General features: G+C 56.3%; 1 protein-coding gene across 6 annotated transcripts in view; it reads left to right on the forward strand.

The window, feature by feature from the left end:
* HERPUD2 (HERPUD family member 2) overlaps positions 1-12458 on the forward strand; it is a 41113-nt gene extending 28655 nt beyond the window's left edge. For 4 of the 6 annotated variants that reach the window (XM_006143022.3, XM_006143026.2, XM_006143024.2 and 1 more), the window contains 4 exons: positions 8185-8304; positions 10230-10550; positions 11071-11182; positions 11604-12458. In XM_006143022.3, coding sequence (XP_006143084.1) covers positions 8185-8304; positions 10230-10550; positions 11071-11182; positions 11604-11753 — 703 coding nt within the window. In that variant the 3' untranslated portion in view covers positions 11754-12458. The remainder of the gene's footprint in view (positions 1-8184; positions 8305-10229; positions 10551-11070; positions 11183-11603) is intronic. The other 2 variants (XM_006143023.2, XM_027769771.1) reach the window with 2 other exon arrangements.
* Positions 12459-17070: the final 4612 nt, after the last annotated feature.

A 17070-nucleotide genomic window follows, 5' to 3' on the forward strand; every position in this document is an offset into this window, starting at 1 on the left:
GGTTCCTGCCGTGTCGCTTACGGCTGTGGCCGACTCCAGGTGCAGCCCAGGGAGGAATTCGTTCCTGATTGTTGAAGTTCCCAGTTCTCTTCATCTCCTCTTCTCTATAGTTATTTTTGTTTGGTTGTTTATTTCACGTTTGCTGTTGGGTACTTGTGCACACCACAGAGAGAGAGAGAAGGAAAGCCAGAAATCACCCTCCAGGGGAATGGCCACACCACAGTCTCTTCTCCTCCATTCTCCTCTTGGGATTTTGGGCACACATGCACATGTGCCCAGTGTGTTTTTCAAGCCCCTGGGTCTGGGACTTGAACTGTCCAGTTAACCCGTGGGATTCAGCGCCTTAACCCCCACATTACCTGGTGGCCCGTAATTCTTAACTTTTGAAAACGTTTTCGTAAATGCCACTGGGTATGGTCTTCAAGTGTCCGTTGTGAATGGCAGCCTTTCTAGTTCCTAGTCTGCTCTGCCCTCTGCTGTCCACTCCTTCCCTGAGCGGAGTCCTTGTCTCTGGTGCCCATCGCTAGAGCCCACGTTGACGGAGTAAAAGCTGTCGGCCCTCTGCACCAGCGGTGACCACCCATGGGCGTGGACCAGCGGTTCCTCGCTGCGACCCTCCTAGGGCCAGAGGAAGGGGCCGGCTCATTCTCCCCGCTGAGCCCCTTGCCCAGGACAGACAGACCTTGCGTTCCGGTAGTTCTGATCCCATCTCTGCTGGCTCAGCTGGCTCTTCTCTAAACAGAAACCAAAATTGATGAATCGCTTTGAGTTCTAAAAGCAGTGTGCACATTTCAAAGCGCCCAGGAAGAAGCAGTACAGGCCGGGAGTCTCCCGGTCAGCACCCACAGCCAGCTCTTCGCTCAGCGCCCGCTGCCAGGGCCCCTTCTGTGTGGGCCCCCGTATGTACGCTGCACTTCCCGCCATGTTGCTCGCCTTCTGCGTTCTCCCACCGCTGCCTACAGCCAGTTCTGTTTCCATATGAGGTTGTTCGTATCTGCTTGTGCTTAATGCTAGCTACAGTCATGGGCAAAGCCCGCTCCCTGTCCTGGGAGCAGCCTGTTCAGAGGCACGAGAGGCGCTTCTTTTTCAGTTATCTTCTAAAAGCTCGTCGATGTGCGTGAAGCCATTTGAACCATGGACAGAAAACCGTACAGGAGTTTCATTCTGGAGTCTCCTGGCTACTCGGCGGCCCTCCTGCACGAGTGAGTGCGCGCGTGTGTGCGTGTGCACTGCAGGGCACACGGCTGCAGCTCGTTTTCCATTAGGGATACGGTGGTGCACGCGCGCTCCTGGCTCGTCACCAGTGCTGCAGTCAGGAGGCTGTGACGCTTTCACCAGCCGGTCCCAGTCGATGTGCACTGCCTGCCTGAAAACACTGAGCAGTTCCTTTTTTTCTTTTTGTTAGGTTTTGCCACAGACTCGCTGGAGGGGAGCAGACAGAGACAGTGAGAGGGAAAGTGAGAAATCACCCCCTGGGGGATGGCCACGGTGCAGTTCCTTCTCCTCTGTTCTCTTGGGATTTGGGGCACATATGCACACACCCCTGGCATGATTTTTAACCCACTGGATCCAGGACTCGAACTACAGTTAACCATGTGGGCATCCAGCACCTTAACCACCGTGCCGCCTGCGTGCCCTGGACAATTAATATTTTTATTCGCTGTTTTTTATTTTTAAAGACTTCGTTATACTTTCGAGCATTCTCAAAGTACAGAAAATATGATGAGTCCAACCAGCTGTACCTAATACCTGGTTTCAGTAAGTATTTTTTTTAAGATTTCTGCTATAGGGCACATGTGGTTGCCAGAAAGACAGAGACAGAGAGACAGCAAGAAATCACCCCCCCCCGGGGTGGATGACATGCTGCAGTCCTTTCTCCTCCGTTCTCCTCAGGGTCGTGGACACACATGCATACATGCCTCGTGTAAGTTTTAAGCTGCCAGTTCTGGGACTCGAACCACGGTCAACTACGTGGGAGTCCAGTGCTGTTACCATTTCGCCACCTGCTGGTCCCTCAGTAAGTACTGATAAACTACTATTTTAATGTATGTGTCCTTTATTTTCCCTCCTGTGATGGAGTATGAGGCCAGGCCTAGCAGCAGGGTTCCACCTGTAAGTAGCGTACTGAGTGTCCATGACAGGCAGGACAGAGGAGGGCAGGTGGTGTGGAGGTCACGGGGGCTGGGCCGCACAGGCCTCGGGTGTGGTTCTGGTCTCAGACCTGCTGCCCGAGAGGTGGGCAGGGTGGGGACGGGTGGCCGTTTACTTTGCTCGCCCTGCCTCGCTGTACCCCGTGGTGCGCGCACAGGCCCTGTGGGAAAACTAAACTAGACAAGTTAGTCCTACTTGAAAAAGCAGCTCTGCCGCAGTTCCATTAGAAAAGCGACCAGCTGCAAAGGTTAGTGTCACCTGGCGCCCAGGCCTGGCCGAGCCCCTCGTGGTCTCCGTTCCTGTCGTCGTGAGTGGCTCGGCCTTGGAGAGGGTGGCGTGCTGCACGGGTCCACGGCGCTTGTCTCCCGGCTCGCCTTCCCCCGGCACTGCGGCTCTGCGGTGTTGGCGTGTCGGTGACTGCCCTGGGCTGACGTCCCTGTGCACCTCCTCTGCCCCACACTGCCGTAGCTGGGGTCAGAGCCAGGGCCTGGTTCAGCTCCGTTAGGGTTCCCCCTTTTTCGGCGCTGTCCGTGGACGGCGCTGTGTGTGCGCTTCCTGTTGGCAGACGTGTGGCCCGACCCTCTCACCTGCCGCCGTGTGGAGACTGACCAGTGGGCTCGGCTGTGAGCAGCCTGGCCCCCGTTGGCACGTTCTCCCTAGCCCGACAGTGCCCTCGGTGGGCCCCGCCTTCGCCCAGGCATTACTCAGCTGGTCGCTGCAGGCGGCGACTTCCTGACGCCAGGCCGGCTTCCTCCCTTAGCTGCGCGTCTTGTGTAAAGAATGCCCTGCCAGCATTTTGTCAGTCGAAGACACAGCCCTTGTAAGGAGCCCCTAAAGGGTGGGTCCGTCACCTTTCGCGACTTTCAGAGTGCTAAGTCGGTGCCATACCAGCTTCCAGAGGGGCGAGTGGCTTTCTCACTTGGTACTGTGGAGCGGATCAGCGTGCCCATGGGCCTGCTAACGTCTGTGCTCCCGAATCCCGGCGCCTGTGACCGGGTGGGCTTGCGCAGCCTGCTGTCCGGGCATGCCCTTAGTACGATGGCAGTGATGTTCTGTAATGACCTAGGCTCCGGAGCACCTCTCGACCCTGACCCTGGGGAGCCCCGACAAGAAATAGGAGAGGCTGGGATGCCAAGAAATTCGCATTGCTCCGTAGTTCTGACGTCCCCATGGTTCAGTGGTCAGAGATAAGAATAGGTCTTGCTTGTGTTTAGTCTTTGCTGTGTGGCACATGCACTTGGGAGGGGGGAAGAGAGCATGAGAAATGACCCCGGGGTGGCAGACCGGTGCCTTCTCCATTCTCCTCTCTGGATTTGAGTACACCTGCACACCCACCTGCCGTGCCTTTTTAGCCACACGGTTCAGGACTCGAAACGCACAGTTGGCCATGTGGGATCCATGCCTTAAGCACTTCCCCACCAGCTGACCCCAAAATGTGTCTCTTAGAAAAAAGAAAAAAAAGTGTGAGTTCAAATTTAGGTTAAAGGTTAAGGGATTTTTAAAATACATCTTTGATATGTGTGTGTGTGTGTGTGTGTGTGTGTGTGTGTGTATTTTAAACGTTTTTGTCTTCGGGCCTGTGAGCTTGCTGGAGAGAGACGGTGAGAAATCACTCCCCAGCGGGGACAGACATTCTCTTCCATTTTCTCCTTGGGATTTTGAGCACACAGCACATGTGCCCAGCGTGAGTTCCAGGCCACCAGGTCCGGGGCTCGAACTGTGATTGGCTGTGTGGGAGTCCACCTCCTTAACCACCATGCCACTTGATTTGTGTATTTGTATATCTTCTATATTGAAAATCTTATTTTGTAATGAATTAGCATAATTACTTACTTGTTTTACTTACATGTATGTGTATATATATTATTTTTTTCAAACAGTATTAATGCAACAAATTTTTATAAATAACTGCCAGAGGCACGGTGCCTGTGCTCACCAGAGAGAGACAGAGAGGAAGTGAGGGGACTTCCCTTGGGGGATGGCCACACAGTAGTCCTCTCTCCTTCCCTGTCCCTGCTTTCGGGGTTAGTGTGCAGGGAGCACCTTAAAGTGGGCACCGTCTTTGTGCTCCGCTGCAGGGCGTGCGGAAGCTCTGAGCAAAGACAGAGCCTACCGCTGGACTTTACAGATGGGAGAAGGCCGGGGGAGGCCGGGGGAGGCCGGGGAAGGCCGAGGGAGGCCCGGGAGACGGCTCAGATGCTCTGGAGCTGCAGTCAGCGTAGAAAGCACAGGCTTTATCTCCTGGACGAGAAGGGGCAGGAACAGTTCAGGGCCGTGGCGTTCTCCAGCAGAGGGACCCGGCCACCCGGGCCTGCATTCATCTCTGTCCTTTCTCAGTCCGCAGCCCTCCCCTCTGGGTGCCCTGTCTCTTCGCCTTTGGGCAGGGGTATTCGTGTACACGTGCACGCATACCCGGCATGTTTTCCAAGCCACTGGGCCCGGGATTTGAGCAGTCACGTGGCTTCTGGCCCTTAGCCACCACACCACTGGCTGGCCCCTAGGTAGTTTGGAAAGAGCAGCACACTTTCCACTTTGATCGGACCGCTGAGTGCGCAGGAGTTTGGCCTTTTTATCTTTAGGGTGTAACCCGGGAGCACATCGATAGAATACTGTGTTTCAGCCAGTAGGGTAATTCTGTGGGACCACACTATTAAACATGACACTCGAGTTGGTTGGTTCCACTGGTTTTATAGTGTGCTGGTTTTCTTTTTGATTTCGCCTTTTTCCTTAATTGCCCCAAACACCACGGTCCTGGTGTCAGAGGGCGCACCGGGAGAGGCCTCCCGCCCCGGCCTGGCCCCCACAGCAGAGCACCTCGTTGTTTCTATCTCTGAGCTCTTGGTTGTTATTTTTCCATGATCTCTTTGTGGAAAATACATGGGAAGCTACATACACATGGACACGCATGTACACAGACCCTGTCTACCGGCCCATGATAGGCGGCCCATCACACGTTTTGCAGCCTTGTACATGGACCTCACTGCTCTCCGGAGGTTGCTCGCGGACAGGGCTTGGAGCGCTTCCTTCTCTGGCTCTGCCGAGTCCCGCGTGCGACACGCCCGACCGCCCTGTTCCAGACAGCCGCACCCCCTGCCTCGTCCTGTTCTGGGAGCATCTGCAGAGGGCCGGTCCCAGGACTAGGAAGGGGTCGGAGCAGGCAGGCCAGGCAGTCAGCGCTGTCACAGGCGGTTCCTTTGTCTCTCAGAGTCTATTGTCTCCATCAGTAAGGGGAGAAAGAGACAGAGACAGTCCCCCCAGAGTCCCGAGGACAGAGCCTGCCCCAGCCTCCATCCGGGCCTGGGTCAGGCACACTCAGGGAGGCCTGTGGCTTTGAACCAGGAGCCCTTCCTCCTGGATGCCTCGGAGTGCTCCATTGACCATCGTGCTGCGGTCGGGCCCAGGCAGTGTCCGCATGGTGATGAGCGCTGTGGTATCGGGTCCTTATTACTGGTTACCATTCCTGTCTTTGTCCCTCTCTGTGCGCTGGGCCGGGGGCTGGGAGGGGCAGTAGGTTTCCCAGTGGCTCCTAGGAGCGCAGGGATGCGTAGATTCTGAGGAGGCCAAGATGTGCAGTTTGATTCTCATTTCCTATTTCTTTTTTTTTTTTGGAGAGGTTTTCGCTATAGGGCGTATGCGCTCACCAGACAGACAGAGACATAGAGACAGAAAGCGAGAAAGCACCCCCCAGGGGGGATGGTCACGCCGCAATCCCGTCTCCTCCATTCTCTCGGGATCTTGGGCACACATGCACACGAACCTGGCGTGAGTTCTAAGGCACCGGGTCCGAGACGCGAACCACAGTTGGCTACGTGGGAGTCCAGCGACATAGCCATTACGCTAACTGCTGGTTCCCCTCATTTCCTATTTCTCTAAGTTAATTTTTAAAAGCAGGTGGGCAGTTGGGTATGGAAACATATTTAAAGGTTGTGGAAAGGCTTACGCCCAGTTTATGCCGCCTCCACCAACGACAGGCTTGAGCACGCTTGTCCCCTCGCCGGCCCTGGACGGTCTCAGTTGGTCTTCCCTGGCCGGCAAACAAAGCAGCCGCCTTTGCTCGGATCGGCATCTGGCGTGTTTATGAACGTCTGTGTTCTGAGAGCTCTCTCTGGGAGTGACACTGCTATTTATTTGTTTTCCCTAAGCCTGTCTTTATCCTCAAATGTACTGACTGCTTTTCTTGTGCTTTCTTCTATTGCCTGTAAGTTAGGGAAGTTCCTCTCCTTCCAAAGGTTGGGTGGATCGTTCTAGTTCCTTCTAGACGGTGCTAACTCTTTACAACTTTATTGTAGTCGTTTGAAGCTTGCTGTGCTACGTGAGACGAGGTGGACTTTTGGACTCCTTTCCTCCCCACAGCCCATCTGGCGGTCACTTTCTCCTTCCTGTAACGAGGCGTCCCTTGGGCAGGCCAGCACGTGACTTCCCATGAGGCAGAGGGAGCTGGATCCCACACGGCCAGCCGTGGTTCGAATCCAGCCCCAGTGGCAGCATGCGGGGCACGTGTGAGGCCAGGGTTCTGATGAGTGGGCAGTTGGAGGAAAAGGGCCCTAATGAGGGGTTCTCCAATAGAAAAGGATGCGTCCTCTGTAAGGTATTAAATTCTTAGGTAATGCGCTTCATTGATCTGTCTATTCTTGTATACGTTAATAGTAGCATTATAATCTAGTATCAAAATGTATTTCTTGGGACCGGCTATGTCGCTGGACTCCCACGTAGTCGACTGCGGTTCGCATCCTGGACCCGGTGGCTTAAACTCACGACGGGCGCATGTGCGTGCGTGCCCAAGATCCCGAGAGGAGAATGGAGGAGAAGGGATTGCAGCGTGGCCATCCCCCCTAGGGGGTGATTTCTCGCTTTCTCTCTCTCTGTCTGTCTGGCGAATGGACGCGCCCTATAGCAAAAACCTCTCCAAAAAAAAAATAAAATAAAATGTATTTCTTGTTTTCTGGAGATGCCAAATGCATGCCATGTCATCTGAGGGTGATGACGCACAGGGAGTTACATGTCAGCTCAGCCTGGACCGCGTCTCCGTGGTCACACAGCCCGTGGTTTTACCTTCCTGGAGAGGAAGGGAGGACTCGTGACAGAGCCACCTGGGGGTTTGCTGTTCTCCTTTGGTGACACATTTTCAGTCGTCACCTTGGGCCCCAGGCTGTACAGGTAAGGTGTGGAGCTACAGAAGATGTAAATAGTGCCCGTGGCCATTTCTTCCCTTACTGATGTTTAAAACAGTGATCAAGTCCCGCCTTGCCATCTCCTAGTTAAATAGCGGACTTGAACGAGGGTTATTTCTTAGTGGTAGAGATTGGCACACCGCCCTGTCTCCACCAGCTGGGGCCACCATGTGGCATAGTGGCTAAGGCACTGGACTCCCACATGGTGGACTGTAGTTCAAGTCCCAGACCTGGCGACTTGAAACTCACACCAGGTGTATGTGCATGTGTGTCCAAAATCTCGAGAGAAGGGACTGTGGCATGGCTATCCCCCCAGGGAGTGATTTTTTGCTTTCTGTCTCTCTGATGAGCTCATATATCCTACAGAAAAATTCTCAACAACAGCAAATATATATGTATATGTAAAATGCACGTATCCCCAGCCATGGCCTTGTATTGCCGGTAGCACTGACTTAGGTGGCCTTTCGGTCTGGTCAGAGGTGCCCGGCCCTGGCCTGCCCCGGCCTGCACGTGCAGCCCTGCCTGGCCCGGCCTGCCCCGGCCTGCCCCGGCCTGCACATGGACGTAGCACCGCAGCTCCTCATGCTCGGACACGTTGGGACGCTGCCCTGCCCCACCCTGCCTGGTGCCATGCGCCCAATCCAAGTTTATTTTGTTACAAAGTTTTGAAATCATACATGGTTTCCATAATATGTACTGTCTCTGAACTGTTGGAAGACCCCTGTTTGGAAAATAGGCATTTTTCTTTTCAGTGAAATTTAAATGTTACTTGTCAGTGGTTGACTTGTAGTTCAGAGATGAGACTTAGAGAAATGCTTTTAAGTTCGAGAGCCTCATGGGACCTGGTCTTTGTTCATTGCAGGCATGTGGACAACCAGCTTCCCGGGCAGGCCGCGGCGCCGGGGCTCGCGTACCCCGCCCTCAGCCCCCTGCAGATGCTGTGGTGGCAGCAGTTGTACGCGCACCAGTATTACCTGCGATAGTGAGTCACGCCCGCCGCGCCTTCCCTTCCGTGCCGAGCCGTGGGCCTGGGGTTGGAGGCGTGCCCGTGTTGGGTGGCTCTGGCGCCATCAGGAGCGGCGTCCACAGTCTCAGCGGTGGCTGGAGAGCAAGGGCCCCTGGGGTCACGTTGAACCGACCCGGCCCCCTCTGTGGCTCAGGTGCTCCCTCGTGGCCCGTGTGAACTCGAGGGAAGGCAGCACGCCTGCACGGCGAGTGAGACAGGCCCACAAAGGCAGGGAGGCCCTGTGTCTCAGGAAGTCCTGCCCGTCCCCGTGGAGCCACGCTCGCCCCAGCGCTGTCCCCGGCCCTCCCCTGCCCTTCCAGCACGTGCCCTCAGTGCCCTCTGCTCCTGCCACCGCCCTCCTCCCCACTGTTCTCTGGTCCCCTTCTCTGCATCCTGTGGTGGCCCATCTTCCCTCCTCTCGGGTGACGCTGCACTCTGGGGACCACGGGCATCCATAGGCTCTCACTCCCTGGGGACCACGGGTATCCGTAGGCTCCCACTCCCTCAGCCTCTCGGGCTTCCCGCTCCTGTGGCCCGAATTGTTACCCTTTGCAGGGGACTCCCTATGCTCCGTGTGGGGCTTCCTCCATGGATGCAGCACGTCTCGGTCCCCTCCTCTGTGATGCGCAGTGATGCCATCCGCTGTGAACTGTCGCCCAGCTCCTAACCGCCATCAGAGTCTGACCCAGCAACATGTGGATGGGCCACCTGAGCCTCTGTCCTCCCACGCCCCACCTCCAGATCTTGCCTCGATCTTCTCTCGTGTTTTTCTCATTTTAAATCTACCTTCTTTCCGGAGCCTTTCCTCCTGTCAGGGCCTCTCCCGCATCTCCTCTCTCGTGGGAAACCTGAAACCCGAGGGCTGCAGCGGTAGGGGCCTCACCTAGGCCCCCCCGGCCCCCCTGCCGTACCCTGCGTGTGGCCATGGTGACGCACGTGCTTAGCCCTCTCCTGGCTGCCCAGCCTTTGCCTGGCCCGTACCCCGAGCGGCGAGGCCAGCGCGGTGGGGCCGAGCCCCGGATCGCAGTCAGAGGCTCACCATTCAGCCCCTGAGCCTCAGGCTCACTTTAAGATGGCGTGCGAGCCTCAGGACACCGCGAGGCGGGGGTGTTTTGGGGAAGACCAGTGGCCTCTCGTTGGAGTTTCCGAGGACCAGAATGGGCTCATGGGGTGTATTGAATATTGCCAAATGCGGACATACAGACAGTTTATCACTGACAGTGGAGACAGGGCAAAACCCGATGCACGGCTTTCAACAGGTCGTCCCAGGCGTGTCTGAGGCAGAGGTGGGCGAGCGAGTGCCCTGCCCATCCCGTGTGGCACGGCGGAAGGGCCGTCTGTGGAAGGCCGGGAGCTCCGTCGGCTCGCAGTCGGCGCAGTGGAGGGGACAAGGCCGCCCGCTGTGGGCTCGCTCCCACTCTTCCCTCCTGCTTGGCCCAGCAGCCGGGAGAACAGCCCTTCTGGAGCCGTACCTGCCGTTTACCTGGGCTCCACTTTGTCTTCCCTAAGAGAGCTGTTTGCTACAGGGCGCGAGTGCTTGGTAGAGAGATGGAGAGACAGAAAGCAAGAAATCACCCCCCAGGGGGATGGCCGTGCCACGATCCCTTCTCCATTCTCTTGGGATTTGGGGCACGCACGCACACATGCCCGGTGTGAGTTTAAGCCACTGGGTCCAGGACCTGAACTGGGTTGACTCTGTGGGAGCCGTGACCTAACCAGTACGCCATCTGCTGGTGCCTGGGGTCCACTTTTTCGCTGGGACTGGGGCCCACGTAGCGAACGTGGTGTAGGACCCGTGGTGTGCACTGTCGGTCGTGAGAGGACAGAGCTGCCGGGGCTAAGGGTTTATCACAGTGTGGTGAAGTTGTTCCTCTTAATATTTATTTTGGTGACTGTCTCAGCCAAGCTGCAGTCTCCGCTCAGGCCACACCGAACGCCGGCCCAGCCCAGCCTGCTGCGTCACAGCCGCTAAACTTGGCACACGTTCCCGGAGAAGAAGCCGCGGCAGCACCAGACCTGGCGGCCCAGGAAGACCGGCCTGTGAATGAGGATGTGCCGATGAACGCGCAGGGGGGCCCGGTGCTGGACGAGGACTGGAACCGGGACTGGCTGGACTGGCTGTACACGCTCTCGCGGGCCGCGGTCCTGCTCGGCATCATGTACTTCTACTCCTCCTTCAGCCGCTTCGTCGTGGTCATGGGTGCCATGCTGCTGCTGTACCTGTGAGTGCGCGTGGCTTCGAGGCCACGGCGCCGGGCCCAGTGTCTGGCACGCTTCTGACACCGAGAGCTAGTGCAGGGTGTCGAGCCAGAGTATCGGAGCTGTCTGGAAGCCAGTTTTCCGTGCAGAGTTCATGGAAACCGCGAGCCGAGCTCTGTCCGTTTAGAACGTCCGGGGTGTGCGCGCGTTCTTCGTGGGGACGCCCGTTAGGGTTACGTGACCCACAGTGAGGTCCAGAGTGAGAGGTCAGTCATTTCAAGTAGACCAGTCTGCCCCCATCTCCCCAAGGGACAAACATCTAATTGTTTTTCATTTTGAAAAATGCCACAGAGCTCGGTGACCCCGTTATGTCCCCCGCCAGCGAGGCCCCGCGAGGCCCCGGTGGGGCTGGTGCTGGTCCTGCTACCCAGTGAGGAGGGAAGTCCCTGGCCTGAAGGGGACGGTGTTTGTCACGTGGGACGTGGGTTTTGCAGTTACACGGAGCCGTGCCTCACCTCCTTCTCTCGCTGTTTTGCCGAGCAGACACCAAGCTGGATGGTTTCCTTTCAGGCAGGAAGGTGGCCCGCAGCAGGCTCCCCACAACGCCGAGGGCGATGACGGGCAGAACGCACGCAACCTCGAGCTGGAGGAGATGGTACGTGGGCTCCCTGCTGGGCCGTGGCGCTGCCTCAGCTCGTGGGCCTGCAGGGGCGAGCCGGCTGTCCTGGGCGTGTCTGGGAAATGGCCCTGGAGGGACAGCTCGTGTCCTTGCAGAGGCCCCGGGTGGCGCGGAACCCGCTGTGCAGAGCCACGCGGGAAGGACAGCGTGTGTCCTGCGAGGGGCCCAGGAGGGAGTCGCCCCTGGCGACAGCGTCCTGGACCTGCTTGGCAGATGTCTTTTTTCACCCTGAACCCTGGAGAGTTTGTCCGTGTGGACTTAGACACCTCCACTGCGTCCTGCTGCGTGCTCTGTGTGCCCTGTCTGCGTTCCCCAGAGAGGACGCACCCTCTCCTGTCGCGCGTTCGCACCCACTGGCCGCGGCACTCAGGAGGGCGTTTCTCGTTTTGTCTGAAAGGAGCGGCTCATGGACAACGGACTGGAGGACGAGACTGGGGAGGACGCCCGTGCGGCCCCGGGGCCAGGGCTCATGGCTGCGGCCTGGTCCTTCGTCACCACCTTCTTCACCTCGCTGATCCCCGAGGGGCCTCCCCAGGCTGCCAACTAGGCCTGGAGCCTGTGGCCACCGCGAGGGCGGGGCTGGCTGTGGGGCCTGGTCCCAGTAACAGTGCAATCTCAGAAAATGTATGACTCTCTTTGGGTCACCATGTACAGAGGGGTTTTCTTTAAGCTCCTGCATACGGATATGTTAAGCACAAGTGGACTACTAAATGTGTGGTTTTTTCTGTTTTTATTTCAAAGATCCTAACAGAACTAGCATCACAACGTCGGTCTTCCAGATTTTGCCCGTTTCGATTATGTACAGTGTATCAAGACAGACCTCTCTGTGCATCTTCTGTTTGTCACAGAGCTGCTTCACATATAAGTATCTATAGCTAGTAGCCCAGCCTTCAGTGTGTAATTTGAATAAATATGTCTATTTTCTGTGAATCACCCTGAAAGTTTTAAACAGAATGACCTCGTACTTTTTAATAAAGAATATTATTTACCTAAAATGTGCAGTAGCATCTTGCCCAGCCATAAAGCAATAAACTTCCCAATAATCTTAATTTTGACATTTGAATAAATAGTGGAAACTTTCTATTTCAAGGGCATGTAGCTCCTCAGCTGAAATTAGCACCTGGAAAAGAGGCAGCTCTCAGTGGAATTACCAGTGATATAAAATGTTTGATACAGGCAGTACTTTTATAAAATAAGACATGCTGGAAATCACTCCCTGTAATTTTTTAAATAAAAAGTCAATCATGGTAAACAGTCTTATGGCATATTTTTTAAACTCTGAGAATGTACCGGTTACACGCAAAAATCGATATAGATTTCAGTAGTTGTTGGAGGATCGCTAAAGTCTTTCAGGCCACTTCTACCTTGTCGCACTCCAGAGGCTCTCTCTTAGTTCCTAGGTAGCTGGAATCTCAGAAGGTTATTTCAAAATACCTGTGTGAGCCGGCTTACTATTTCATGAGGAAGGGGTGTGGTTCTTACAGAGTAGCTACCTACAACCAGCGTGGCTGCGGGAACTCTCACGGGAGGTGCGCCGTGGAGGGGTGTGTGGTCTGGGCCCGGGGCCTGTGGCCGGAGGACTCCCACGAATCGTGCTCTGAGCTGTTTGCCCATTGTGGTGAAGGTGGGAGTTCAAAGTCAAGGGTTGCCCGGCCAGCCCTTAGGAAAGGAAAGCAGGTTCTACTTACAGACGGCAGCTAAGACATGGCTGAGCGCTCAGACCGCAGACACCAGTGGAGGTGCGGTAATGCACCCTCGGGCAGCGGCAACGCCGCCTCGTGACGCCGAAGCTCCGTGCCAAAGGCCCAGGTTCAGGCCTCGGTTCTCCCCGCACGGCGGTGGGTGAGAGCCCGTGCCTTGCTCGCTGAGGCCGGGTGGGCTGTGCCGTTAGTCCTCGAGGGAGTGCCCGTGCCCCTCTCCCGGGAGAGATGGTACATAATACAAGAAAGGAGAAAGCCAACGAGTGCCTCCATACTCTGGAGAGGGTTTCTTCACGGCCGAGTCCCGAAAGAAAAGGGGGCTACGCATCCATGTTTTCACTTACGTGATGGAAGTATAGACAGGAAACGAAAAGGTGACGAATGAAGTGCTTAATCTTGTAAAAAACAAATGGGGTCCAGTTTTAAAGAAAAGGTTTTCCAGCAGGAAATGAGCAAGCACGTGATGTCTAGCCACAGTGCCCACGTGGGCCGCAGCCACCGGGCGGACAGGCGAGACCCGGGGGCGGGGGGTGCTCTCGCAGCCCGGCCCGCACAGAGCGCGTGTCGGAGCGCCGCACGGTGCTGTCGGCCAGTGATCTGACAGTGTAGAACGTTCTCGAAGCAGGCACGGCCAGCACCTGGACTTGCCACACTCTGGGCTCTGTGGGGAATGCTCTGTGTATTTTAAACAGTCCTCAAAGTGGCCCAGCGTAGGGTGGCACACTGTCACTGCCCTTTCCAGATGAGACCGGACGGCTCGGCCAAGGTCACCCAGCTACAGAGAGGACCGAGGTGTGACCCCGAGGCCACTCTCCAGACCCTCAGCCCTGTGGTAACGAGTCAGAGGGGGCCAGCTCGTCTGAGGACGGAAGTTAGAAGTCAGGGTAACGTAGGCATTCGGCGGCGGGGGCTGTCGAGAAGCGCAGGCGAGGCTGCACCCGTGCAGGTCGGAGGACAAGTTCAGAGGACTTGTGGGAACAGAAACCAGAGTTTAGGACCCACGTGAGCGTGACCTTGGCACGCTCCAGGCCTCCTGTGGGACCCGAAGGGGCTGTACTTGGAGCCGTGGGAGCTGGCCATGAACCTGTCCTTGGGGCAGAAGTCCAGCCGGGGCGAGTGGGCCGCCCGGGCAGGAGCAGATCCTTCTAGGGGTCAACAGCTAGTTTCCAGGGGTTTCTGTGATTTTCTTGTAAGTCTTAAACATAATGACGCAAAGCACATGTGGACTGAAAATGAGGGGATCTGAGCAAGCCTCTGGGAGGTCAGGCAGTGAGCGTCATCTGACCTCGCAGCAGCCTCGATTAACGTGGCCACAGAGAGAGCAGAGACCTGGAGTCTGGACAAAGCCTAGACCTGGAAGAGACACCCGAGACCGAGAAGTCAGTGCTTGGGCGGACACAGCACGGGAGGGTGGGTGAGCAGGGCGTCCGAGAACATCCGGACTGGACCGGAGCCGGGCCAGGATGACCGCAGGAACTGGTGGGAGTCACGCCCTCGACCTCAGCAGGGCACACGGCACAGAAAACCACGCCTGCTACTTCGTGGTAAGACTGCTGGGAAATTAGGAGCCTGAAGAAAATAAAGTTTACTGGAAAAATTTTTTCGGTAAATATTTTTGTGACTGAGAGGGAGAAAGCACCCCCAGTGGGGTGTGGCCACCTGGTGATCTCCGTTTCTCCATCCTGCTAGGATTCGGGGCATGCACACGCGTTTTCAAGCCTCTGTGGTTGGGACTCGAACCATGCAGTTGGCCACGTGTGAGCTGATCCCCGTAATCAGCAGGCCATGGGGCCAGCCCCAAGTTTTACTTTCAAAGAAGATTTCTCAGCAAACTAAACGCCAGAATTCAATGGAACGATACTTTCAAAGAACTCTAAGAAATATCAGTACGAATATTCCTCAAAAGAGATTTTGAGAAGGCCGAGGACAGAATTGGCCACCTCCAGGAGGTGGCAAGTGCCCAAGTACACGGCGCTGCTCGGGTACCCTGATCACTCAGCCTGGCGCACAGGAGCCGAGAGCAGCTGAAGGGAGCCGGGTCTGCACTGAGTGGGTGCCCTGGGGACAGAAGGAAGACCTGCGGGGCGACAGAGCACAGGAGTTTGCAGGGAGGACGATGGATTCCAGATGCTCCGAGGTCCTTGGCTTGTGTTGGAAGTGAAAATTGCGAAGGCGTTGGTTTTCATTACAAATAAGTCTCGGGGCCAGCAGATGGCGTAGTGGTTAAGATGCTGGGTGGGCTCCTACGTGGAGTCAAGTGGTTCAAGCCCCAGGCCTGGAGGCTTGACACTCATACCAGGTGCATGTGTGTGCCTGCTCAGAGTCCGGAGAGGAGAATGGAGAAGGGACTGTGCATGGTCACCCTCCCAGGGGGTGACTTCTCACTTCGCCTCTGTCTCTGTCAGGTTGGCGGGGCGCCGCACGGTGCTGTCGGCCAGTGATCTGACAGTGTAGAACGTTCTCGAAGCAGGCACGGCCAGCACCTGGACTTGCCACACTCTGGGCTCTGTGGGGAATGCTCTGTGTATTTTAAACAGTCCTCAAAGTGGCCCAGCGTAGGGTGGCACACTGTCACTGCCCTTTCCAGATGAGACCGGACGGCTCGGCCAAGGTCACCCAGCTACAGAGAGGACCGAGGTGTGACCCCGAGGCCACTCTCCAGACCCTCAGCCCTGTGGTAACGAGTCAGAGGGGGCCAGCTCGTCTGAGGACGGAAGTTAGAAGTCAGGGTAACGTAGGCATTCGGCGGCGGGGGCTGTCGAGAAGCGCAGGCGAGGCTGCACCCGTGCAGGTCGGAGGACAAGTTCAGAGGACTTGTGGGAACAGAAACCAGAGTTTAGGACCCACGTGAGCGTGACCTTGGCACGCTCCAGGCCTCCTGTGGGACCCGAAGGGGCTGTACTTGGAGCCGTGGGAGCTGGCCATGAACCTGTCCTTGGGGCAGAAGTCCAGCCGGGGCGAGTGGGCCGCCCGGGCAGGAGCAGATCCTTCTAGGGGTCAACAGCTAGTTTCCAGGGGTTTCTGTGATTTTCTTGTAAGTCTTAAACATAATGACGCAAAGCACATGTGGACTGAAAATGAGGGGATCTGAGCAAGCCTCTGGGAGGTCAGGCAGTGAGCGTCATCTGACCTCGCAGCAGCCTCGATTAACGTGGCCACAGAGAGAGCAGAGACCTGGAGTCTGGACAAAGCCTAGACCTGGAAGAGACGCCCGAGCCCGAGAAGTCAGCCCGAGACCGAGAAGTCAGTGCTTGGGCGGACACAGCACGGGAGGGTGGGTGAGCAGGGCGTCCGAGAACATCCGGACTGGACCGGAGCCGGGCCAGGATGACCGCAGGAACTGGTGGGAGTCACGCCCTCGACCTCAGCAGGGCACACGGCACAGAAAACCACGCCTGCTACTTCGTGGTAAGACTGCTGGGAAATTAGGAGCCTGAAGAAAATAAAGTTTACTGGAAAAATTTTTTCGGTAAATATTTTTGTGACTGAGAGGGAGAAAGCACCCCCAGTGGGGTGTGGCCACCTGGTGATCTCCGTTTCTCCATCCTGCTAGGATTCGGGGCATGCACACGCGTTTTCAAGCCTCTGTGGTTGGGACTCGAACCATGCAGTTGGCCACGTGTGAGCTGATCCCCGTAATCAGCAGGCCATCGGGCCAGCCCCAAGTTTTACTTTCAAAGAAGATTTCTCAGCAAACTAAACGCCAGAATTCAATGGAACGATACTTTCAAAGAACTCTAAGAAATATCAGTACGAATATTCCTCAAAAGAGATTTTGAGAAGGCCGAGGACAGAATTGGCCACCTCCAGGAGGTGGCAAGTGCCCAAGTACACGGCGCTGCTCGGGTACCCTGATCACTCAGCCTGGCGCACAGGAGCCGAGAGCAGCTGAAGGGAGCCGGGTCTGCACTGAGTGGGTGCCCTGGGGACAGAAGGAAGACCTGCGGGGCGACAGAGCACAGGAGTTTGCAGGGAGGACGATGGATTCCAGATGCTCCGAGGTCCTTGGCTTGTGTTGGAAGTGAAAATTGCGAAGGCGTTGGTTTTCATTACAAATAAGTCTCGGGGCCAGCAGATGGCGTAGTGGTTAAGATGCTGGGTGGGCTCCTACGTGGAGTCAAGTGGTTCAAGCCCCAGGCCTGGAGGCTTGACACTCATACCAGG

Source organism: Tupaia chinensis, unplaced genomic scaffold (assembly GCF_000334495.1).
Source record: "Tupaia chinensis unplaced genomic scaffold, TupChi_1.0 Scaffold000088_1, whole genome shotgun sequence".
Classification (NCBI taxonomy): domain Eukaryota; kingdom Metazoa; phylum Chordata; class Mammalia; order Scandentia; family Tupaiidae; genus Tupaia; species Tupaia belangeri.